This window comes from Physella acuta, unplaced genomic scaffold, assembly GCF_028476545.2.
Source record: "Physella acuta isolate Inbredline_101_S28 unplaced genomic scaffold, ASM2847654v3 ptg000431l, whole genome shotgun sequence".
Classification (NCBI taxonomy): domain Eukaryota; kingdom Metazoa; phylum Mollusca; class Gastropoda; family Physidae; genus Physella; species Physella acuta.
Genome location: NW_026731950.1, coordinates 217,505 through 242,297, shown reverse-complemented (window position 1 = coordinate 242,297; position 24,793 = coordinate 217,505). Strand labels below are relative to the sequence as shown.

Genomic DNA, 24,793 nt, shown 5'->3' with positions numbered 1-24,793 from the left:
TACTAGTCGATTAGCCATACACACGAATACAATACGTATTAATAGGCATATTCATTCAGCCATTACACATTCCACCCCACCCCCCACCCCCAAGATTTAACAGGAACTTAAAAAAGCTCTTAAGTATAATAAAAATCTAGAGTCGACATGGATATTTTATGCCAGCGTACTATAATAAAGGCCTAGTTATTTTTTTATATAGTTATGACTATGAGTAATAAATATAGGCATAGTAACGAAAGAAGCTATATTTTATATGGAAAATGCATGCTTTTACTTTTATCAGTGTTTTTGTCATCCCCCCCCCCCCCCCCCAGAGAAACCCAACTGTAATACCTAAACTGCTTGCTTGACCTTGAGTATTTGAATAATTAATAGCCACTAAGAAACTTAACTAATACTCTAACTAGAATCTAGAAATATATATTATAACACTTAGGTTAGGCATTCCGACTTCCGCTGTTTCGATTCGGTATTCAACATCCGGACTTTTCGATGCAGTCTTTATAAAAACTCGCCCTTTTCCGAAGAATGCCGAACCTCACTGTTGGAATCGAGTTTTTAGAAATATTCGATATAGATATTCTAGTGTAGCCGTATTATATGTTTCAATTAGAAAATTACCGCCATTATGACAATCTTTAAGCCGAAATCGATCGCACGATTCTAATGAGTTTATCTCGCGAACATGTCCCGTACGGTGCTGTCACATTTTAAATAAGTTTACGTATTAAACCCTTTATAAGTGTCTTGCCATTAGTTGTAAGTGTCCATTAAATAAACAAATATTATTATAATAACGGTTTTATGGCACTTACTACTTCTGCTTACGAGTTATCATACATGTCAAATCCCCGAGCTAGCGCTTCGGCCTTGACAACGCCATGGCGTCGGTTTAGCACCGCATTACCTATTATCGATAAAATACGCGCACTAATGCCAATGACGTCGTTTTCGAAGTTGGAAAGAATTTAAATTGCGGGTGGCACTGTTAAAACTAGATAAAATACGGTGATCAAGTTATCTATTAAAACCGACAGGCAAGAAGCTTAGGCTTACATTAAATAGTGTTAAGCATTTCACACATACCTACTTACTTAGATTTAAGGCTAATACTAATAGCCTTTAATATACTATTATACTTTATACTATAAATAAGTTATAGGCCTATTTCTTAGTATAACTAATGCTATATACTATATGTATCGATTGATAAAGTAAGTCTGGGCCTATTATTGGTTATGATAAGTAAAGAAGCTTGGCGATAAACTTATTTAATTATTTGTAATAATTATGCTTATGACATTAGTAAATAATTAACAAAAGGTGCAGCAATTGACATGGGGGGGGGGGGTACTAATTAATAAGGCAGTGAATTTAGAATGACATGAAAAAGGCATGATAATTATTATTCATAATAATTTAGGATACAATTTTTACATTTAATAATAAAAAGTAACAAAAAACAAATAACAACAAACAATACGGATTTAAATCACTGCATGTTGCCAATATATATATATTCATATAAGCAGATAGACAGGGAAGCTGTAACTTCTGATTTGGTACAAATTAACACTTAGCTTAATAAACTTTTACAAGAATTTAAGGTTTTTTTATTGATTAGTAATTTAGTTGTACCAAAATATCAATAGGGTCTTATAAAGGCCCTAGTATATTAAAGTAGTTTCCCTTTTGGACCTGTCAATCCATCATCCATAAAGCAGCTGAAGTAGAGTTTATCTGTTTCTTGACCCATGCACATGAAGTGATGGTGTGGTTAGCTCTCTGCCAAGCTATCTTTACTTTCCCTTGGGTCAGGTACTCATCTGAGCTTGGTGGATGCTGCACGCTGCACAGACAGACTCGTCTGAGATCTGAGCTTAAGACTTGCATGTTAGTAGTTGAGTGCTTTAACACACCATCCCTAGTTTTATTTTTCAGCATTCTTCTTATTACATGCTTCAGTATCAATAACCAAAATGTATCCTATCTATTATAGTAACATTCTGGACATACGTCCGTTGCAGTCACTATAATTACTATAAAAGGGTGCAACACCCTTTCATAGGACTTTTTAATTATATGCAGTCATACTTAATATAATTTTTTTCTATATTTCTATTGCCCCCACCCTCTAGCAAAGTTTCAATTTTAATATTAAAAAAAAACATAGACTTTCAGTCTGCATATTGACCTATATAGAACAGCACCCCTCACTTTAATTTGACTTGATTAGTTCTAATTATCCTTCATCAAATTTTGATTTTACTTTCATATTTCTATTGCCCACACTCTCTAGCACTAATGTGCAAAGTTTTATAATTATATCTCGAATAGCAGCAGTGGTATGCAAGCCTAAAGCCAATCACACAATTAAATCCGATGTTACAGTGATATATAACAGGTTTAATACATAACTTTAAAAATTCATATAAAAAAAACTATTAGGCCTAGAATGATAAATTTGGTATTTTTATCAATGGGGTATATTATAGGATTAATCTGTGTACATTTTATCATTCTATGGTAATTAGGAAAAATATCCCAACATTCCTACACTTAGGTAGTGTAACCAAATAGACTAGTTCATACTAGATCTAGATGTACAATATAGAATAGATCTAGGTCTACTATAGATCTACAGTCTAGATCTAGATCTAAATTAAATGTACTAATATAATAGATTAAGATTCTAGATCAGCGTATTTTAAATTAAATAAATTATTTAAAAAATAGTCTAAAACTCAGAGAGCCGTAGCGAGAGAGAGGGAGATAGATCTATATACTAACAAACGAGTATTTTATTTAGATGTGTCAACTCACCTCGTCTAGTTTTCCCTCGTCCTTTATTAAACACGATAGAAAGTAATCTCCAAAACAAGAAGCAGCGTTTGAGAAAAAAAATCCACACAACGTACACGATAAGATTTAAATTCCAACACTAACACACGGACTCTCCTACACGCCGCCAAAACAGCTGTCCACAGCAGCAGACGATAACCAAATACGTCTCCGTTTATTGTTTTGCCCAAAAACCCGCCACCAGTAAACCCTCGCCAAAGTTCGTGCCGAATGCGCGATTCGATGGGACCGTCTCGGGGCATTCCATTTATAGTAACGGGATTGTCCTAGATACACGGATGACACGCCACGGATGTGTTACTGTTAGCTAATCCTCTTTTGGGGATACTCTCTAAAAAAGGGTTTAACTTCGCAATAATATTACTAGTTTTTCTATCACATCCAGAAACATTACTGTAGGGATATTTTATAGACGACAAACAAAAATTGCCTAGTATTTCGATTTTCCGCTCTAACTCGAGTGGTTTTTAAATTTAGTTAAAAATAATAACACATGAATAGTTTGTAAGGGCCAAAAAAATACACATGCTCTTATTCATTGATACATACTAATCAAATTACTGTAACAAACGCAAACTACCATATTTAACCCCATATCTGACCCTAACACTGATTAATCATTAAGCTGCAATACGTTTATGTTGATGTCTAATATGAGGTTTGGGATAGGTGTTAATAGCGGTGATACAATATCAAATAATAAAATTGTTTCCTCGAATTCTTTTTCTTAATTTAGAAAGAATGCAATTGGTTCTCAGTAAAGTATTACACAATTTTTCAAGTAATTTACAATACCCACAGCAGATGTTAAAGGGGTAAAGTGAAAGAGAATAGTAAAATTTTATTTCAATGAATTATTAAAACTCAATTTCCAAATCCCTAACCAAAATGAGTCAAGCATACCCCTGTGAAATTAATAACTAAAATCCTAACAAGTAAATCATTAAAAGCTACCAAACTATTAAAGATAAGTCATTAAATCTCTAATAAACATTCATCCAGCCCAACAACATATCATTCACCAATAACACATACTTAACATTTAATTATCAATATCCAATCTAACCTTTACTAACTCACTTTCTAAACACTCCAACATTCTTTAACAGACTACAGTAAACTAAAGAATCCTCTTTAGACTTAGGTATAAATTAGGCAGATAAAGTTGAGTTCATGTTTCTTGATCTCTGCATATGAAGGGTAGGTATAGTCAACACTTTGCCCAGCCGCTTTTACTTTCCCTAACTTAAGTTAGGTAGCTAACTGGGTGGACCCGGAGACGATTGATTTGAACTCAAAACACTTTTGGGTTAGCAGTCTAAAGCTCTACCTCTAAGCCACACTGTCCCATACTCTACAGTGACATATAAATTCTCCAATTACCAACAAGCAAACAAAAACCTCCCATTTTTCTAATATACTACAGCGACATATAAATTCTCCAATCACCAACAATCAAACAAAAACTTCCCATTTTCCTAGTATTTATATAGTTTATTATGAATGGTTCCTTTAAAAAAAATCACCTGGCTAAAACACAGAAATTATTATAGTACAACAAATAGCTGGAAAGGATAAAAAAAATTAATCACAGAAAAATAATCAACTTGAAAATAAAAACGTTTAGCCTTGGTATAACTAAAATAGAAACTAGAACAACTTAACCTACAAGATCTGAAAAGCTATAATTAAATTAGACCACAAAATAATATGCAAACCAGTATTGAAATTAACTGTAAAATAAAATTTTTAGCTCCCAACTTTATGTCAGCCGTTATGTAGAAATATACAAGCAAAATTTTGAAAGAATAATTTAAGTGTTTTGATTTTAAAAAATTAAGTTTGTTTTAATTTTTTTTTTAAACTTGTCTCATAGGTGCAATTGTTAAATATTTTTACTCTATTGTGTCACTTCTAATAAAAAATAAAGATTATGTGACAAAAATAGTGCATTATGACATGTGTATCAAATGTGACACATTAATGCTTAGCGTCACGCAGAAGAAAATTTTTTTTTTATATTCTGATTAGTGGTCACAAAGAAATATTACATTTTGTATACAAATATCCATTATTATATATCTGTTTTTGTGGATGGTAGGATTAGAAAACTATTCACTTTTCCCATCTTAGCTGTGAGTTTCTCTAGAATCTAGGTATACAACTACTGTATATTGTAATCTGTTCTTTATTTCTATTTTACAAAATGTCACAGATCTACTTCTTTAAATCTTTAAACAAAATAGAAATATTGAAGATGCAAAGATGAAACTTGAAATTTTAAACATAATGAAAAAAAATAATGGAATAATGAAACTGCATTTTAAAAAATGCTATTATGAGATAAATATAACAACACATGAAAGCAATCCTAGCAACTGAGGCAGACAACAGTGGCAAATTAATATACAACATATATATATATAAAACATGTATAGAGGAATGGAGAGATGAACAAAATATACATCAGAATAAAACTTGGTTCACATTAATTCAAATAGCAGTTGTTTAAAAAGTTTGCTTATTTGCTTCATGTTAGTTGTCTGAGAAACAAAACAAAGCCTGGATATAATATAAATTTAATATTGCACATCATCAATTCCATTCATTCGAATTATGCATCTTGACAGTGAAATAATCAAAGTACCTGTATCTAAAGGCACCAGTTGAAAATATCAGGATTCTGAACAAGGACGCTATAATTACAATGTAAATGATCCTACTGTTTTGAGTTGGGGCTGCTATTGTAGCCAATGGGTTGTAGGATTCAGCTAGATTTAAACAAGTGGAATGGTATACAATTAGAGAATCATTGAGCCAACAGTAGGGCTGAAATCAAAGTATGGGAATAGTTATGACTTAATTAACCAATTACAACACCATGGCTGCTTATTTTTTTCCTGATTAATAGATGTAATTATGTTCCTGTGATTGTTTCTAAATAAGGGAAATAGATATCTTGAAAACTTAATGATCTGTCATATTCAATCTAGAATTAAAACAAGTAATTTTAAAAAAATTAATATTTTTATTGACACTTTTTTACTCCATTAAATTTAAATTTAGTTTTAAAATTCACATTAAAATTTTGTAAGAGTAATGACAACTGGTTGATTTACAATTTACTATGCAGCTTTTGTTTCAAATTACATATTTATTTTGGTATTTGCCAGTTTGCAGATCACTGCTAAAAATATCGTACCTCACATATTCCAAAAACAAATTGTGCGCTGGTTAAAATGTATGTCCTATCTAGGTGTGTTTAACATATTTGTGGACATTCACCATAATAGTGTTCTTATAAAGAAAAAGAAAAGACTCATTTTGTATCTGATTCATCCTAAAAACATCCACATACTAGAATCTAACTATGTCGTACATTTATGATAAGTTATTACTAGACTAATTTTAGCTACGTCAAAACCCATATGAAGAAAATAATTTTTTGAATTTGTCCTATACAAATTATGTTTTAAATTAAAAATACGTAATGTTTCACGCATGACACTCAGCAGTAAATTTCAAAGTACAAAAAAGAATTCATCAATATATACAACACTGCCATGCTTTATAAGCTTTGTTAGTTGCAACATAAGCCAGCCATATAAATTGTATATACGTTAAGGTTTTAGTATCATCCAAATTAATATATTTAGGTGTTAACTAATTAATTACAATAATTAATTGATGAAAACTTGAAATCTGGATCGAAGAGTAGATTGAGCTACTCCGTATAAAGTTTTTAGTTATGGCGTAGAATGTGTTTTGACACATACATTTTTTTAGCACAATGTAAAATATAAATGAAGAGTAAATATTTTTTTAGGGAGCCAGTGATGAAAGTTCTTAATGTATCAGTATTTTCTGTAATAAGAAAAACGTTAGATTTCCATTACAATATGTACATGAAAACCTTCATGTAAAAATGTCCTTGTTGGCGGCAACTGTGCAAATTTGAACTTAGATATATAGTTTCACAACCAAGTTGTTAAAAAAAAGTTCTCATGAGCTTGGTAAATACTACTCAGATGAACCAAGCGTGTAGCTAATATAAAAGGCACCCCCTCTACATAGTAAGACTAAGAGTGACTTATTGAAATACAAGAATACAGGTGTTTTGTAAACAAAACAGGTGAAAGTAATATTTCTTATGGAAAAAAAAATTACACACAATGTGTTACCAGTCTAGTAGAAATGCATGCTTTACTCAGTGGTCTAGTGTGTGCTCTGTGTTTTATTGTGTTTATTAAATAACAACACACCAATGAAGCATCAATATAAAAAAAATAAACCTTGAATAGTTGGAGTGTTAATTTCTTTTTAAATACCAACCTTGAATAGTATATTTTTAAAAAAAAAGGGGTTTCCTAATTTAACTTTTAACAAGAAAAGAGAAGATGAATATAAATCTAGGCACTTTATTGCTAAGCCAGAGGGAATAATAGTTCATTTAGTTCAGAGATTGTAAAGGTTTTACTTTATTAATTTTCTCAGGTGCTACTGTAGAGAATAAAAACCTATTATTTTAACAGAGACATGAAAAAAAAAACTTCTGCCGGCAAGATGTCGGATTTGAAAAAGACACAGATTTTAACATCAGATATTTAAATATTTGAAAACAGAAACAGGAAGGGATTACACTGGAAGACCTATACAAACAGCTTTACAAACTGAAGATCATTTTTTTTTCAAAAAGGGCATAATTCACTTGCTACCCACTTAGTAAAAATAACACATATCTAACTTGGCCATCATGTGCAGAAAGATCTAATTTCTTCTTCTTAGATAAAAATCATCAAGTTTCTTTAAATAATTGTAAAATAATTGGTTTTTTTTAATCACTTTACTTGCAACAAGCATTAACAGAGCTTAATAAATCAATTTTACAAAAAAGCTCTCCCATAGGTAAACTTATCTAGCCGATAGGTTATAGTTTCACTTGCCATCAAACACAACAATAGTGCTTTAAAAATAATTCATTTTTTATAAACGACACCCCTTAGACTCTGCTTATTGAAATTAATAACTACAAATTTTTGTTTAAAAACATATAAAAAACCCTTACTGACAACATTTATACCATTACATTGTTTTTACAACTTACCATCACCACCACACAAGAATTAATTAAAAATAACCAAACCTTGTAACGGTTTGTAATCTCTAAGTATCAATATACAAGGAAATATGTTAACTTTTTTAAAAAAATGAAAATGTTTAATTTACAATTACAAATATTCAATGGCTTTAAAAAAAATAAATAGCTTATTGACAATATGCAATGTTTTTTACTACTTTATGCTAGAAATTAAAAAAAAAAAAAAAAAAACAACTTAGAGATACAATGAGCTTATCACAATGGAAATTTAAGCTAAATCTATCATCTCAATATCTCACAGAAAATCTGAACTAAAACCCAAAGTAAATATAAATGAACAACCAGAAATAAATTAAAAAGAAGAGAGTAAATTATTCAAGAATTAATTGACAGGAGAAAAAAAAAGTAATATATTTACACATCCGTGTTTAGCCACCAAATAGTTAAATATTTAGCCACAACCTAGTCCCCTTAAATTAATTTTTTACAAAACTTTGGCAATGCCTTTGAACAATACTTACAATAAAATAAAGCACTGACAATTTTCTATTGGATCTCTTAACACACAATTAGAAGATAACAGCTATGGAAACTTATCTAAATGGGATTAGCAAACAAACAGGTTTCTAAATAAACTTCAAATTTCCAAAAATTTATACACATTTTTTTTTTTCACTTATTGACCTGTTTTGATATATCCTTGGATGTGAACAGTATGAAATTAATGGAATAAATTTGTGAGGAGCACACTGCCTTGTCCATACTTTTCAAATGTAATTTTAATATAAATAAAATTTAAACAAATCAATATTTGAAATTGATATATGAACTTAAATCTCTGCTAAATTGTAAAATATTAGTTTGAGAAAAATAATTAGTTTGAGTTTATTGCCCTGTAGTAAATTTTCATAGCTGCTAATTTCCAAGTGACGAGCTGTATCAAATATGTTATTGGTCAACAAATATTGCTTTTAGCTCACACCAAAATTAGGAATGTTGCTTCTTTATCTGGTGCTGTAATACTTTTAATATATAATACAAAAACTAACTTAATTAAAAGTTAATTATAAAGTGGTTATGAACTTTTCATACTGAAACCAAGCACTTAAATAAGACAAACATTTATTTTTTTTACCCTCATAATATGTAGCTGTGGTTAAAATAAAGAGCCCCAAACTTATTACATATAAAATATTTATGATTAAATGAGATGAAAAAGGGTTCTATTAAAAAAAATGACTTGTATTTACATCAGAAATTTGAGTGATTTTTTTGTTTTTCTTTTGCTTTAATTTATTACTAAATTCCTTAATAAACTCACAGAAAAAAACTGTGAGCAATCAAATGTCAGCATACAAAAAAGAGTTTCCTTTATACAAGTCCCCTGTCTAAGATTCAATCCATGAAGGTTTTTCTGCGTTTGGTCTCTTTAACTGTATATTAAACTGCTTAAGCGTGGCCTCCAAAGCTGATGCATTGCCACTGAAGTATGCTGATATTGCATTGTGGAATAGTAGGAGCTGTTTGTGCATTACTTTTATCTACAAGGGAGAAAAAAATTAGATGTGTTGAAAATTACGGGATCAAACATAAAAAATATAACATCATGCTCTAAAAAATCCATCATGTGTGCCTTCATTCAAAATGTCATTCAGCATTAGAAAATAAAACTTTTTTTTTACATTTGTCATAGTTATATTACAAGGCCATGAGAACAGAAGCAAATAATACAAAAATACTTTGTATTGTTAAGTTTTAATAGCATTATAAGGTCTATTAAATACTATCTAGCAGGGTAAGCACCTGACATTCCTGTTTTACATTATGAAAAACTTCGAATAGATACTCCTAAGGTTAAGAGAAACCATGAGGCACTCTTACAAAACTAAAATTTTCTGTTTTACATTTATTTTTAACACTATCTCTGATCTATATTCTGACTGGAACTGAGGCATTACACAACTGGATGTTGTTCATTAAAAGAATCACTCCTCAAGCTGCCATGTGTACACAGTATAAAAACAAAAGTTCAGCAACAATTTGTCTACAGACATTTGGTCTACATAGTGTCAAGTTACGGTGTTTAGATTACCATACTATATCTTTTTTATTAACACCAACCATGCATTCTCTAGAGAGATAGACTAGGTTCCAGATCAAATGCCTAAGGAATCCAAATGTCTTTAAATTGTCATAGCCAAACTTTGTGATACCAAAAACAAAAACAATATACCAGAACTGGACCAGAGTAACCTGTTGTACTTACTCTGTTCTCGTCAAGAAACCGTAGCTTAATCTGTACATCACTTCTCAGCCTGTCAAACTTTATCTTGTGCTCTTCAAACTTCCTTTTGGCATCCTGCATTTTAACTTGGGTAGCTGCCTCTCTTGGTCCCGACTCAATACTTTCAAAATCTGTTCTGTAGGCATCATACTCGAGCCTTCAAGAGAGAAATTAATAATTAGGAGAAAACATTATTCAACACCAAGGTAAAAAAAAAACAACCAAAAATCAGAGAATTAAAAAAATTAATAGACTTGACATTAACTTATCGTTTTTTTTTTCATAAATTTTAATATTTAACTAGTAAAATAAATAATTCGTCACATTTGTCCTAAGATGCTAATGGTAAAAATGTTCAATAGTTGTGAAATTGTTAGAAGTACAGTACAAAGTTGAATTTTGGTTATTTTTCTGTTTGTATCACTGTTCAGGTTATTATGTAGCAATGTTAGCACACAAAATAACACCATATTCCTTGGTGTTTTTTTTTTTTAATGTAACAAATTGTAACAATGCAGTGTCTGTTACCTGACATAGTAATGGCACTCACCTAGCTGTTTCATAGTTTTTAACAGTTAACAACGTGTCCTCCATTGTTTTATGACACAATGTATTGACAGATGAGATAAAGAAATTTAATGCACCTGTAAGAAAATTGTACATAGGTTCATCACACAGTTACTACTAGTCTACTTTCTGTTTTGTTACTCACAATACTTCTTTAAAGTTCACTGAATATTAAACCAGCAATTAAATTAGCTTTGTAGTATTTTTAAGTAAAAAAGATCAGCCCATTTTTGCAAATAAAATATACCTAATATTATACATTTGTGAGTAAAGTATTAAAATTATTTTCAGCCTGATATTAATTTACAAAAATTCTGAAATAGCAATAAAAAAAGTAGCTGTGGGAAATGGGTTGACATAGCTGATACATAAAATTACAGGAATCTGTAGGACTTCCACCCAGCTCTAATGGGTGCACGCCTTAGTGGTTGAAAATAAAAGCTGCTGGGCATAGTGCTGACCATGTATTCCATTTGGGTCTCAAAAGGTTTACTTAACTTTTACTAACACAAAAATGTAAATAGATTCTACTAAATTTATGAATTTCAGATTCCCATAAAGAATGTTTTAGAAGAGTTGCAACAGTTAATTCTGTTTACCTAAAAGTATTTCACCATTCTTGACCAAGGTCCTCTGTGTTTCACAGTTGTAGATGAACTCCTCCTGCAGTTCTGGTGACTTCTGAGCCAGCTCTGAGAATCCCTCCCCCAGGGCCTTCTGTGTCTGGACAACATTGTAGAAGTGGGACGACATGGCTCTGGCCAGCCGAAGGATGTGTGCATATTTTCTCTGCGTGTCCCGCAGGGCCTCTATACTCGTCTCCATCTCCAGGTCCACAGTCCTGGAGCCTTTACCAAATCTCTCAGAGATAAACTGCTTGGTGGTTTTGAAAGTGTTTACACTCCATTCTCTGATGGTCTCTATTTTACTCTGGGCAGTCAGGCTGACAGACTTTGGTATGAAGTCACCGTTGGGGCTGTTGCCTGTGCTGTGGCTGCCTGAACCACCAGAATTAGTTAAGGGCACATTGCTGGTTGCTAGAGATAGGAAATATTATTAGTTAATTGAAAATCATATTAAAATGTAGGTTAAAAAGTAAAATCGTTAATTTACTTTAAATCAAATATAATTATTTATAGGAGATGATTTATTACTAATTTTTATATACACAAGATTGACTATTTTTAAATCAATTTAAACTGAATTAAGTATTAAGATAGTACAATTACTTTAAATAAAAGTTAATAATTTTATTTCATGGTTTATAAAAGTCTAGAATCCTAAAACGTTCTAAACATTAAAATCCATTCTCACCTGAAGTACAGTAAATATTAGAACTTATCAGATTAATAATTAATTGTACATAATTTTTGAACAACAGTTTGTTGTATAAAAATATCATAAAACCTAATATAAAACTAAAGTAACTTAGTCTTTCAGGACTAGAGATAATTCATACTGTGCGGTCATATGTATACAAAAGCCTTTCATCATATGACATATTAGAGAATTAAAGGTTAATATTTCTATTTTACTGTAAATTCAAAAAATCTTTAAATAACATATTTTGAAGATCGATGCAGGGAAGAAATTTAGAAACAGGCTCAGGATTGGATGCAGGACACAAGGATTTTAAAGTGCATATGTTAAAAATTCAGGCTTAAGTAGCAGTGAAAGGTTATTATAATAATAAAAGGTAAAAAAAAGTATTTAACAGAACAAAGTTAACTCTAATTGAACCAATTATTAAGAAAAATCCTCCATGTGTTGGAGAAAGTAAAAAAAAAAACAATTACCTTGTTAAAATTACAACTAAAAAGAATATGATCAAAAATATTTGCTTGATCAAAAATATGTAATTTGTAATACTTGAATTATTTTGATCTACAACCTGTATTTATTATTATAATTGCTGCTTTACAAATAACTAATTCAATTCATAAGCATATCTTTTAATTTATCACTTTTTAAAAATTTGCAAAGTATTTTTTTAGTAGAAGTGTTATTTGTTATGAAATTTTTCTAGAAGTTTGGATTATGTTAAGGTAAAAAATACTATTCTCTATTGTTTGTTAATGTTTGCTTATAAACATGACAAACAGCATCTGTTTAACTAAGGCTGAATATTTATTATTACAGGTCCCTATCAGGCAGCCCACAGAATAATCAAGTTTCTTTTGTTTTAGATGGAAGCTATAAAAAATGTAAAAAAAAATCTATACAATAAAGAGTTATTCCAAGTTATTCACACAAATTAAAAGCAATACAGTCCATGGCTCACAGATTTATAGAACTTACTAAACATTTGAGAATCTGTGAATGTCCAGAGTTAAAAAAAAACTATTGAAAGAAATTTTTAGAAAATTTCAATTAATTTTATCTTTATTCTTGGGTAATAGCTCATACCCTGAAATCCATAGCTTGTCAACAGTGACCAAGCATATCAATATTACTAAATGTAGTTTATTAGCCTTAGACTAAAAACTCTACAGATGAATAACATGACTTCCAGATCACCAACAGTAAAAAAAAAATATTTATGTAAATGAATTTAAGAAATGCTTCTTCTTTTAGAAGTCTAAATGAACCATGGACTGCATTACCAAAGCAAAAGAGAAAACACACCAGGGGGAACAGTATATGAGCGTGTTAATCTAGGCCCAGCAGATCCAGATCCATAAATACCCCCAGGTCCACTTGACGAGAGGGTCCCAGGAGAACTCGTCCCAGCTGAGAAGGGGCCCACTTTTTCTGCAAACGTGGCAGACACAGAGTTAGGCGTGCCACCTTGGACGTTAGATGTGACCTCATTCAAGCTGGGCCCGTCGTCTAGCATCTCTTGCAGATCTCTCTCAAAATTGTCATCATCAGGCGGGATTGGGGATGTTCTGACGTCTGTCATGATGTGAGATCTAAAAAAAAAAGAAATACATATTATATACAAGTGAATATAATTGGTTGAGTCTACAACTAAAAGCTTTTATTTTTAGTTTTAGTTACTGCTGTGTTTGTTTAGCCTTGTTTCATTTTGCGAGCAGAAAAGATTCACAATAATAGTTTAATTATTTGCTACAGGACTTGTAAAATGATAGCACATATTCAAATCAAGTACTTTCTCTTAGTTCTGTACTCTACCCTAACCACAACTCAGACTGACTGATCCGATGCCCAAAACTAACATGGTAAAAGCAGAAGAAATAGAAAAAAAATGATTATATAGAAATATAGCTTATGGTTCCTACTGGTTTAGATTAGGTTAAAATAAAAATCTGCATACACTACTATGTTTGGCTTAAATTATATAAATATTCTTTTACATATGCAATATGATATTGAATGTGACAACCTGGTGTTGAAAGTGAGCTAATAAATTCAGATAAAACATATTAAAATGATATGTTCTAGAAAAACTAGCTGCTAGATCTTTACTGTAGAGTGTCTGGTCATAAACCTCCTGGACACCCCCCCCCCCCCACATGACATAAACCTCCATGGACAATAACCATCCTATCAAGGTTTATATAAGGAGGAAATACTAATGTTAATGAGAACAAAATAATAATTGCTTTAACAAATTATCTGAAATTTTTCTCCAAAGGGCATCACAAATTGTAGACTATTTTGATGACTACTGGCACAGAACTTTCCAGCCAAATATTTGGAAATTTATTGAATTTGTAAAAAACAAAAGGATGTGTATCTAATCATCAATTTTCATTTGTATTTCCTTATATAAAACTCAATTGGGGGATTGTGTCCAGAGGTATTATGTAGCAGGGGGAGGGGAGTTGTCGAGGGGTTTATGACCAGGAGTCAGTAGTAATAGTGGCCAGAAAATATCTAGATCTAGAGTAAAGTTCCACCTGTGGTCACACATAGCGAAAAATTCCGAACTCCCGATTTTCATCGGGCGCTATTTTATAACCGTTTCACACAGAAACAAACCAAAAGTACTTTATTACTCCACTGCCATTCTACTCTAATATGCATGAGTTATTTTGTATTCATACGCATAGTATTTGAGATATTCATATTTTAGTGACGAACCTCCTTGTGATCTATTTTTCCCCCTTTTTTTTTTTGCCTGTGGTCACCTGTCCCTGCTTGTGATCACTAGCGTATTTTTACATTTTGATCCAATTTTAATAATTGAAATAAACATTTTACTCATTTAAACATGTTGATGATTATATAATTAATTAATAGATTTGCAAAACCAATAATAACACGTTAATTAAATTTATTAACTACAAATTACGGATGACCCAGTGATGACTCAAGGGACGCAACCATAATAATCATATCAAAGGGACGTAACAATCACTAACAAGACAAAACGTAACATTTGCTTCGATTGGATTGTATGTAGAGACACAAACTAGATTTAGAAGAAGTAGATGATTGAAATAATTTAAAGCAACAGAAAAAATTAGAAATTATACAGGTTCTAGACTTAGCTTGAAATATAGTGCATCTAGATCTAGGCTAGTCTAGCTCAAGTCGTTGGTGACCACAGCGAGGGTAAAACACAAAAATCGTTACCCCAGCTGTGGTCACCCCCATTTCACCACTAAGATTCTTTTAATAGCCTTAACTACAGTATTTTCAGTGTCCCGCACTTAAATAGAAGCTATTTATAGTTAACCTAGTTATAAAAAGCTTTGATTGGTTGGTTTTATATATCTCATCCGGGACCTAGTGCTTTTCATAGGGGGAACTAGAATCGCCTACGACGTCATACCTCGAAACTTGAAAATTTAAAAACTCGTCTTCCAGAAGGAGGGAAACAAAAGAATTTGACCTGGATATATTTAGAAATGGACATGTTTACAGCAGATATTGGTAGTTTCGTATAAAACATCCAAACAAATATTATATGAAGCCATAAACAGGAATGTGACCACACCGTGGTTTTGACCACACGAGGAACTTTACTCTAGATCTAGCCTTGCCGGTAGCCCTGTCCTTTTATTAAAATTTTGATGTAGGCACCTAATACTTATAAAAAGTTATAATACTAGTAATAGTTTTTAAACGTACTACCACTGTGTCTACAGTACACTGAGCACTAGCTAGATTAGATCTCTAGTACTAATGTCTCTAACAGCTAGTTCTAGATCTATATCCTAGTTGCACTTAATGACATAACAGATGAAGTTGACTTAACTCTGCACCATCTCATGAGATTTTTTCTCAGTCAAAGTAACAAACACCACAGGGAGTTTGGTTCAGCTAGGGATTTAAAAACGACCCTTCTAAATATTTTCCCTCTATAAATGATTAAATAGTAGTTCTAGACTATTCTGTGGAAATTTTACTTGTTATCTTTGTTTCTATTTTTAGAGGGGGATAGGATACTTTAACTTTTTAATGTGGAAACATTATCGAGAATAGGTGGTTCGAATTCACGGAAGCCGCAAAATGTTTTTGGAGAAAAGTTATCTGCAAAGAGAGGTTTAAGTTATCGTAAGTGTATTTGAACACAGCATTTGTAAACCTCTAATTTGTGTTAAATCTAAAAATAGACGATAATTAGTAAATAATAAGTCCAATATACAAATATAAAGATATTTTGTTTACCAATTATCAGTCGGTATCTATCGACGTGGAGATGACGTCATAACATCAAAATAATGGAAATGTTGGATTGGGTAGACACTGATTGATATGAGAAGGCTTTGATTACTACATTTTAGCACACCGTCATCATAGATCAATCACTTTTAACTTTGCTTTTTACATTGTGATTAGGGGGTTAGGCTATATAAACACACACGTGTATGATTAAGACTACCCAATGTATAGGCCTTATATATAGGCCTAGTGTTTTTTGCCAATATTATAGAATCTTTAGCCTACTAGGCAAAATAGTTATTGTCTTTAAAATAGTTAAGCCTACATTGATTATAGCCTTCAGTTACGTAGATCTATATAAAATATATAAGCCTATAGATCTACTAAATATATTTATTTCAAAACAAAACTACAATGACGTTCTAAATTCTTGTTAATCTTCTGCTAGAGACACTTAATACATAATTTAATGATCAAAATATATGCACATTATTATATTTAGGCCCTAGATCTAGATCTCTATGTCCGTATTTAAATTATTATAAAACTAAGCTGTAAGTGTATTTTAGACCTTCTGTAAACTTTACAGTTAGTCTAGATGCAATCACGAAGATCTACCTTTAAAAATATTTTAGTCTAACATAATAGGCTAATGTTTACTCATTTCCAGTCCAATATTATTTTCCACCTTGACCTGTGTTGTGTACTTTCAATATTCGGCAAGTGCGTTGAACACATGTAGAATCACTAGGTACACTAGGTAGGCCTACAACACTCTACCAAACAGTGTGACACAAGATTCTATTGCTGAAATAGGGGACTCCAGTGTGTAATGTATAAACCAACATTACATCGATTTCAAGCGAATATAGATCTAGTAGTTCAATAGAATAAGAGTCAGATCCGCTACATTTACATCAATCAATTCAATCATTGTTCATTTGTAACTGTAACTTGTAGATCTAACTTGTTTGTTTTAATCATTAAAGATTCATTATGATAAAAAAATGTAACTGAGTAACCTCAGTAAACTCAGAAGCTGTCAGTAGATTCTAAGTTTCTAACTGAAGCTAAAATAATTTAGATCTATTAATTAAATAATTGGTAATATATCGTTTTAGGCTTTAGGTATGTTAAATCGGCCGAGACTAGTAATGTAATGTCACCAATGTGAAAAAAGGTGCCGAGTCATTTAAATTTTAGTAGATTCTAGATCTAGGCCTAATCTAGTAATCTAATAAGATTATTTCATATATTAAAGATAATATTAAAGAGGATTTAGGCCTATGTATGTTTTGAAAGTTACAAAAATATTATCAAAGTTTCATTAAAGTACCTGTTTTTAAAGTATTAAACAACTGTATTAAAACTTTTCAGTAAAAAATAAAAACTGGCAATGTTTTCATCAGATGCAACCAAGCTCATTTACTTTAGCAGCCATCTTAAGTTTTTTGTTTTTGTAAAATTATTACAGTTAGAGATTCAGGGGAAACCACTCTTACTAACATATGGCGGCTGTTTATATACCAAATCTTGCTAGCAAAACTTCTGTTTAAAGTTAATTTCTGGCCTATATTGATATATTTAGCCATTTATTTTGGTTTATTATTCAGTTATCTCTAATATTTGACACAAATATATCACAACTTACTTCTATTAAAGCATTAACAATGAGGCAACTTTTCCGCACACTACTAGCGTCGGCCGATTTATCATTTTATGCACCTAAAACGATAGATTACCATTAAATTTATTGTAGGCCTATAAAAAATACTATAAATTTATAAATATTAAAAAAATGGGATTAAGAGAAGGTATCAATTTCTTCAATTAGGCCTATCAATACTTAAATTGTGTTAGTACTAAATACTACTATTAGGGCTGTTTAGGCCTAGATCTAGGTATATTAAATAATAATTATTTTATGTTTTTCAGCTTTTTTCATGACTGCTCAGATAAACTTAATAAACTAAAAATATGTCTAATACATTAACAAACGAAGCACACCAAAGAAGTGTAAGTAGTCTAAGTAAATATCAACATATATTGTGACTAAATAGTTATTTTAAATATTAGATTTAAAAAATTTGCTAAAATTGTTAAAACTTTTTAGTATATTTTTTACATGGGACAGTGTGGCCTAGCGTTAGAGCGCTAAACTGCCAATCTGAAAATTTCTTGCGTGAATCCTGGTTCAAATCAGTAGAACATCCCTGTCCACTCAGCACTGATAGTGCAGGGCATAGTGCTGACCACAGTATCCCTTCATATGCCGAGATCATAGACATAGGTGAACTCTACTTCATTTGCCCTTAGGTCTGTCAGGTTCAATAAGGAAACTTTACTAATTACTTTATATTTCTTATTGAAACATGAAAACTTTTTATTTCAGTTGAAAGATTTCCTCACATTGTACAATACAATAACAGAGTATTGTTTCAACAAATGTGTCTCGAACTTCAATGAGCGTAGTGCTTCTGGATCAGAGGTGGGTCTAGATGGTGCTACATTCTCATCATTTGGTGGGGTAGTTTCAGTGTAGTTCTTTAATTATAATTATATTTTTTATAAATTGTAACAATTTTTAAATTATTAATACCTGTGTGAGTGTTTAGATGTGTATATAATTATTTGAATTTTACTTTTCTTTTCTTTTCAAATTATTTTGTATAGTTATTTGCATATTATATTTATTAATGCCTCTGTATGTATGTATATAACTATATGCACATAACTATTTTTGTTTTTTTCTTATGTGTTTTTTTTTAATATTTTAGACAACATGTGTGGATGTCTGCACCGACAGTTACGTACAATACAACCAAAGGTTCATGTTCAACTTTGTCGACCATCAAGAAAGGCGCAAGAGGGATTTAGAAAGTGCTGCCATCGAGGCTGCACAGAAGGAGGCAGAAGCTGCCGCATCAGGCACAGCAACGCTGCCAGATGCCCAAACCTTGGAGCTCAGCCAGGAGGGCGCGTTACAACAAGCTGCGCAACTCCTGGAGTCTATGAGTTCTAGCAGTGGTGCTGCTGGCTCCAGTGTTGATGGTGCTGGCTCCAGTGTTGATCAAGGTGTGTTTAATAACCCTACACAGTCATCGTTAACACCATCCGACAGCACACCTGTATGACCATACCTGTGTTTGGTAGACATTAGAAATTGATTGCTAGAATGTGCTGTACTAGTTATAATATGTCTGTATCATTTGTTATGACCATACCTGTGTTTGGTGACATTAGAAATCGATTGCTAGAATGTGCTGCGCTAGTTATATCTGTATCATTCGTTTTTTTAAGCATCCCATTTATCAAGAAAACCGCATGTGTAATGAGTGACCTGCAATGTCAGGTTTTGTACTGAAGTTGTAAATATTACAAAAAACAATTTATAAAACATGTAAATGTTTTGTTATTGACTTGGTTTTACTATCCCATGTGTTGTGTTGGCACATCATCTGCCTTTTAGTCTGGGTGGGTGAAATCTTTTTTAATGAATAATTGTTGAGGCAACAAAAAATTGAGTTGTTCATGTAAACTTACATAAAAGCTGATTTTATTTTTAAAATGAATAGTCTCCCTTTTTAAAAATTTGTTATAAAGTAGATCTTGTTGTCTCATTTTTTTTAAGTATTAAATATTCATTTCAGATTTAATTAATAAAAAAATTATGTGGATTTTTAAAAGACTACTTTTGTGGTTTAATTGCTGTTTCACTACAATTTATAAGTCTTTGATATAACAAATTTTTGCTCATGAAAGATTAAAATATGAACAATAATGCTTTTTTTTAAAAATGTTTTATAAACAAGTCTTGAATTAGTGTTCTATTCATTAGCTATTTCTATTCTCTAATGGAGTTTCTCAGTTTGAATTATAATTTTTTTTTCCAAAAATTAAATTGTGTAATTCATGTGGCAGTAGTTTTCAGCAGGAGATTACAACAGTAGTTGTAAATGATTATGTATGTCACTTGAACAGAACCATATGCGAGTACTTGAAATTTTGTATTTATGTCAAGGTCTATTTATAGGGCTGTGTTGATGTATGCCTTTGAGTAGTAAATTGCTAAATGTAGCAATCGTGTTATGAATGTTATGGCATTATCATAGAAGAATTTTATTTAATAAATGTAAAGGTCTGTACATAGATGTTTTGATAAATGTCACTGATCAGTATACATAAATGTCACTGATCAGTATACATAAATGTCACTGATCAGTATACATAAATGTCACTGATCAGTATACATAAATGTCACTGATCAGTATACATAAATGTCACTGATCAGTATACATAAATGCCACTGATCAGTATACATAAATGTCACTGATCAGTATACATAAATGCCACTGATCAGTATACATAAATGTCACTGATCAGTATACATAAATGTCACTGATCAGTATACATAAATGCCACTGATCAGTATACCTAAATAAACAGGTGACCTGCAATATCCTGTTGTTTTTAATTTGTCAGTGTCATAACTCCTGATATGTTTACATTTTTTCAGTGTTATATCTTGGCTGGTGTAGTGACTATTTTATAGCCAGCAAGTATAGCTTTGAATCTTGCTAGTATTGATGATCACATTTTTCAATTTTCTAGAACCAAGTGCTTTATTTCAAGCTCTTTTTGCAAACTGTTGGTTACTAGCAAGTAAATTGTTATTTAAAAAGGGTTTTATAGGCATATAGTAATAAAGGATTATCTGGCCATCAAAATAACAGAAGGAAAACACCAACATATGGTAATAGTTTTGTCCTACCAACGAGTTTACAAGAGCCTTTCACAATATATATGAGCTTAAACTATAAACATGCTTTAACTTTAAACAAATTAAAATCAGGCAGTATCTTATTAGTTTAAAATGAGTTCTCTTAGAAAAATGGTGTCTGTGAAAAATAATAACCACATGATTTTTAGATGGCTTAGTTTTATTTCACAAATACCATAAGATGGTGTTCCAAAGACTGATGTTTTAATTACATTGATGTTTTCATTACATTGATGTTTTAATTACATTGACAAAACAAAGATGTGTCAGGCTGAGATATCTGAAGAAATTCAATATCATCATATTTATTTCAACATTCAACTCTAAAAATATATATACAAATGCATTCATGCAATATAAACTAACTTTATTACAAAATTTTACAACCATATTATATGCTATTCACTGTACGAAAATAGAAACATAACTAAGAAAAGGCATGTTATTATTAAAACTGCAGAAAAATATAATAAAATTGTACTAAAACTATTGTTTCATCATGGAATATAACTACAAATTAGTAAAATGTTAAAAGCAAGCTGTTCCCTGAACACAATATAAAACCATGATAACAAAAATCACTTAATTAAATGAAGTGTTGTAAGTAAACTTTTGAAAAAAGTTCTTAGACTGGTTTATAAAGGTAAAATAATTTAAATAACCATATCTTTGAAATAACTTACATCTTACTTATTCAAATGTTTGCACACAATACATTTGATTTTAAGTGTATTTTGTATTTTTTTAAAATACAATTTGATTTTCTTTCTATGAATCTTGATAAACAGTTGCAAAGTTTATTTAAATCCTTTGCTTACTAGGATTTTCATGTGTAAAAATCTCCCAGTAGTTTTGAACAAAATTTAAAACAAAAATAGAATTAAATAAATATTCAATGAAGTAAAGAATTAAATGTTACCATTTGAGGAGTTAAATTTCATTTAAATTTAAGATAAGATTTTTAAAACTTTGATTCAATTTTGTCTCTTGACATACAAACCTGCTGAAAGCTAACTCTCAGACAGGAAAAATGCAGTTATATGTAACCATGCAAAAGAAGATAACAAGTGATATCACAACCTAACACTCTCTGTAATCACATCAGGCACCTGCTTAGGCTTCCGTTTCACAGAAAGCCGCCTGAGTACATTGCCTCGTCTGATCTCGTTTACAAGATTGTCCACAATTTTAGCATCACCAGTTCCAGAAAGACCAGGCAGGAGTCTAGCACCTGGTGGAAGTGGAACTGGTTCCTTGTGTGCACCTGTGATAAAAAAAAACATTAAAGTTTACAATCACTTTAAGTTATCTTATAATATACAGCTCACCAAATAAACTTGAATACAAAAGCACACATTTTTAACACAGAATAATTTTTTAAATATTTATAATGTAAAATAAATGTTAGAAGCATATATTATATATTTCTTAAAAGCTTTATTGTAATTTTCCTTTATTTCTGTACCTAATAATTTAATTGATAACCTACCATTCAGCCAGAAATTTAAAAAAAAATTAAAATTATTTTTAAATTACAAATGCCAATATTTTTTATTTACCTACCAAAACAAACTGTAATAATATATTTAAATAAATAGAAATTTAGTACATACTCTTTCTCTTTTCTAACAATTCTTCATGAGCTTTCTTCCTCATCTCTGCTTTTTCTGCCTGTTGTTTCCATGATTCCAATTCCTGAAGAGAAAATATTGAAAATTTGGAGTAAATTATATTTGCTCATTTGTTTTTAAAAAGCAGTAATATAATTTATATTAGGTCTCAGTAGTATTTGTGCTCCATAAAATTTAATTATCTTTAAAGTTATTGATATTGACCAATGCCACCTTACCATCTGACAAGCTTTTACTCTTTCACAAAATTCACGGAATGCACCAAGGAATTCTTCGAGATTAAAAGAGTTTTCGTTCTCACAGTAATGCTGGGCCAGTTTGACGCTCTGTTTAGTCAAGCGATCAAGTGTTTCTTCAATGTCAGACAGGTCTCCGTCAGCTTCCTGCACAAGAGCGTTAAAGACAATTGTTAATAATGCATTTTAAGAAAAATATTTTTGATTTTAATTTAAATTTTTTTAAACATCTACTTTTACTAAACGAAAATGTGACATTTCAATTATTATTATTTTCAGTATCCTTATTGACAATTTATTCAAAATTATAGTTTTCTCTAATTCAAACATTCTGAAGTTACAAAACTGGTTAATTTGTTAATGTTATGATTTTGGATAGTATTTTACTACTGTTTGTTAATAAAAACAACAACTATTAAATTCAACATTGTTGCTTGAAAATGAAATTTTTCCTAAAAATTATATGTAAATAAAAAGTAAATTTTAACTTCTTTTAACTAATAGATCTTTCACTCAAATTATCAATGCATTACACATAAAAGCCATAAAACAAAAAGCAACCTCTAAAAACTCTCCAAACTGCTCCTTGATTTCTTCATCAGGGTTTGCAACCATCTGCACCTGGAGTTTCTTGACAGTGGCTTTGATCTGATTGAATTCTGATTTTACATTCTCTATTGAAAATCTGGGGAGAAAAAACACCGGTTATGACATTTTTTGAAATTGTGTAGTCAATATAAAATACAGATATTGAAATATTAAAAGATCAATTATTGGAATATGTTTTTGAAAATCATGTTAGTGGAACATAAGGTTTAAAAATCTATTTAGCTCATTAAATTTAAAATTTACCTGGAAGCTTTCTGTAAGTCCTCCAGCAGTTCATCAACAAACTCCAGGGAATCTTTATCTTTACTTTCAGCCTCCTCAACCAGGAAATGCAACAGTGAAAGTTTCGGGTCATTTGATTTTGTCAGGATCAATTTATTGAGAGAGCTTATTCGAAAACCAACAGCATCTCCTGCATTACTACCCTGTTAATAAAAGAAATAAAAATCTTATTTAGAACAGAAGAACTACAACATAGATAAATGTTTAATTATTGTAAGTTGCTCATTTTCTAAAAAAAAAGTTCAATAATTCTACACATAACTAAGCATAAAATAAAAACTTTTGCTAGGATTTTAAAAATATATTTTAAAAGTTTTTTATGATATGAAATGAAAGTGGTAAAAGATTTAAGAAAAAGATGTATTTAGAACAGAAGAACTACCACATAGATAAACTGTTAATCATTGTAAATTGCTCATTTTCTAAAAAAAAAAATTCAATAATGTTTTACATAACTAAACATAATATTAAAATGTTTGCTAGGATTTTTAATAAATGTATTTTTAAACAAAAAAATAAATGCTATGAAATTAAAGTGGAAAAAGTTTTAAGAAATTTTCAGTACACACCTTGTTTATAAAATTACCAGCATGTAAGACAAGTCTTAAAAACTTCTTTAGTGCCTTGTTGTCATAGAGACGTCTGGAGATCCCATTGAGGAGAAGCAGGTTTGATCTGACACCAGACAGCTGGCTTTGAAAATCAGACTATTCAAATAAGAGAAACAACGTATTTAATTTTTTAGAACTTTTAAATTTAACACTTTGATATTGCAAGCATTTATTTTATATAAAACTTTAACAACAATGATAACATTTAGCAGAACAAAATATTCATTTGTTTAATCAATTTTTTCTAATGTGCTTA

The 24,793-nt window shown here is 30.7% G+C and overlaps 4 protein-coding genes across 9 annotated transcripts in view; 1 reads left to right on the top strand and 3 right to left on the bottom strand.

The window, feature by feature from the left end:
- The window catches only part of LOC131942886 (myophilin-like), a 58,106-nt gene extending 55,026 nt beyond the window's left edge, over nt 1-3,080 (bottom strand). Inside the window, exon 1 of the mRNA XM_059302851.1 lies at nt 2,827-3,080. The gene's annotated coding sequence lies outside the window, so the exon portion shown is untranslated. The remainder of the gene's footprint in view (nt 1-2,826) is intronic.
- Nucleotides 3,081-4,345: 1,265 nt separating this feature from the next.
- LOC131942888 (arfaptin-2) lies at nt 4,346-16,454 on the bottom strand. Of its 2 annotated transcripts, none has more exons than XM_059302853.1 (6): nt 16,395-16,454; nt 13,440-13,726; nt 11,414-11,851; nt 10,798-10,891; nt 10,230-10,404; nt 4,346-9,504 (listed from the first exon to the last, which is right to left on the bottom strand). In XM_059302853.1, the coding sequence occupies exons 2-6, from the start codon at nt 13,714-13,716 to the stop codon at nt 9,352-9,354; spliced, it is 1,137 nt and encodes a 378-aa protein (XP_059158836.1). In that variant the 5' UTR covers nt 13,717-13,726; nt 16,395-16,454; the 3' UTR covers nt 4,346-9,351. The 2 variants fall into 2 exon arrangements, with proteins under 2 accessions (XP_059158836.1, XP_059158837.1); XM_059302854.1 differs by having other exon boundaries at nt 13,500-13,726.
- Nucleotides 16,455-17,079: 625 nt separating this feature from the next.
- LOC131942893 (mitochondrial import inner membrane translocase subunit Tim10B-like) lies at nt 17,080-20,824 on the top strand. Of its 5 annotated transcripts, none has more exons than XM_059302863.1 (4): nt 17,080-17,148; nt 18,324-18,404; nt 18,781-18,876; nt 19,166-20,824. In XM_059302863.1, the coding sequence occupies exons 2-4, from the start codon at nt 18,366-18,368 to the stop codon at nt 19,520-19,522; spliced, it is 492 nt and encodes a 163-aa protein (XP_059158846.1). In that variant the 5' UTR covers nt 17,080-17,148; nt 18,324-18,365; the 3' UTR covers nt 19,523-20,824. The 5 variants fall into 5 exon arrangements, with proteins under 5 accessions (XP_059158846.1, XP_059158843.1, XP_059158847.1 ...); XM_059302860.1 differs by having other exon boundaries at nt 17,089-17,213; XM_059302864.1 differs by having other exon boundaries at nt 17,091-17,139.
- Nucleotides 20,825-21,331: 507 nt separating this feature from the next.
- Nucleotides 21,332-24,793, bottom strand: part of LOC131942894 (inverted formin-2) — a 60,963-nt gene continuing 57,501 nt past the window's right edge. Inside the window, exons 13-18 of the mRNA XM_059302865.1 lie at nt 24,496-24,633; nt 23,888-24,069; nt 23,597-23,720; nt 23,018-23,182; nt 22,782-22,863; nt 21,332-22,432 (exon numbers count right to left, since the gene is read on the bottom strand). Of these exons, the coding sequence (XP_059158848.1) occupies nt 22,242-22,432; nt 22,782-22,863; nt 23,018-23,182; nt 23,597-23,720; nt 23,888-24,069; nt 24,496-24,633 (882 nt within the window). The 3' untranslated portion in view covers nt 21,332-22,241. The remainder of the gene's footprint in view (nt 22,433-22,781; nt 22,864-23,017; nt 23,183-23,596; nt 23,721-23,887; nt 24,070-24,495; nt 24,634-24,793) is intronic.

Excerpts from the sequence above, each read along its gene's own strand:
- LOC131942888 (XM_059302853.1), bottom strand. The coding sequence starts at position 13,716 with ATGACAGACGTCAGAACATCCCCAATCCCGCCTGATGATGACAATTTT. Across the intron at positions 10,892-11,413 it reads GAATGGTGAAATACTTTTAG|GTGCATTAAATTTCTTTATC; the intron begins GTAAACAGAATT and ends ATTTTCTTACAG. Across the intron at positions 10,405-10,797 it reads AAAAACTATGAAACAGCTAG|GCTCGAGTATGATGCCTACA; the intron begins GTGAGTGCCATT and ends TCTCTCTTGAAG.
- LOC131942893 (XM_059302863.1), top strand. The coding sequence starts at position 18,366 with ATGTCTAATACATTAACAAACGAAGCACACCAAAGAAGT. Across the intron at positions 18,405-18,780 it reads ACGAAGCACACCAAAGAAGT|TTGAAAGATTTCCTCACATT; the intron begins GTAAGTAGTCTA and ends TTTTTATTTCAG. Across the intron at positions 18,877-19,165 it reads GTAGTGCTTCTGGATCAGAG|ACAACATGTGTGGATGTCTG; the intron begins GTGGGTCTAGAT and ends TTAATATTTTAG.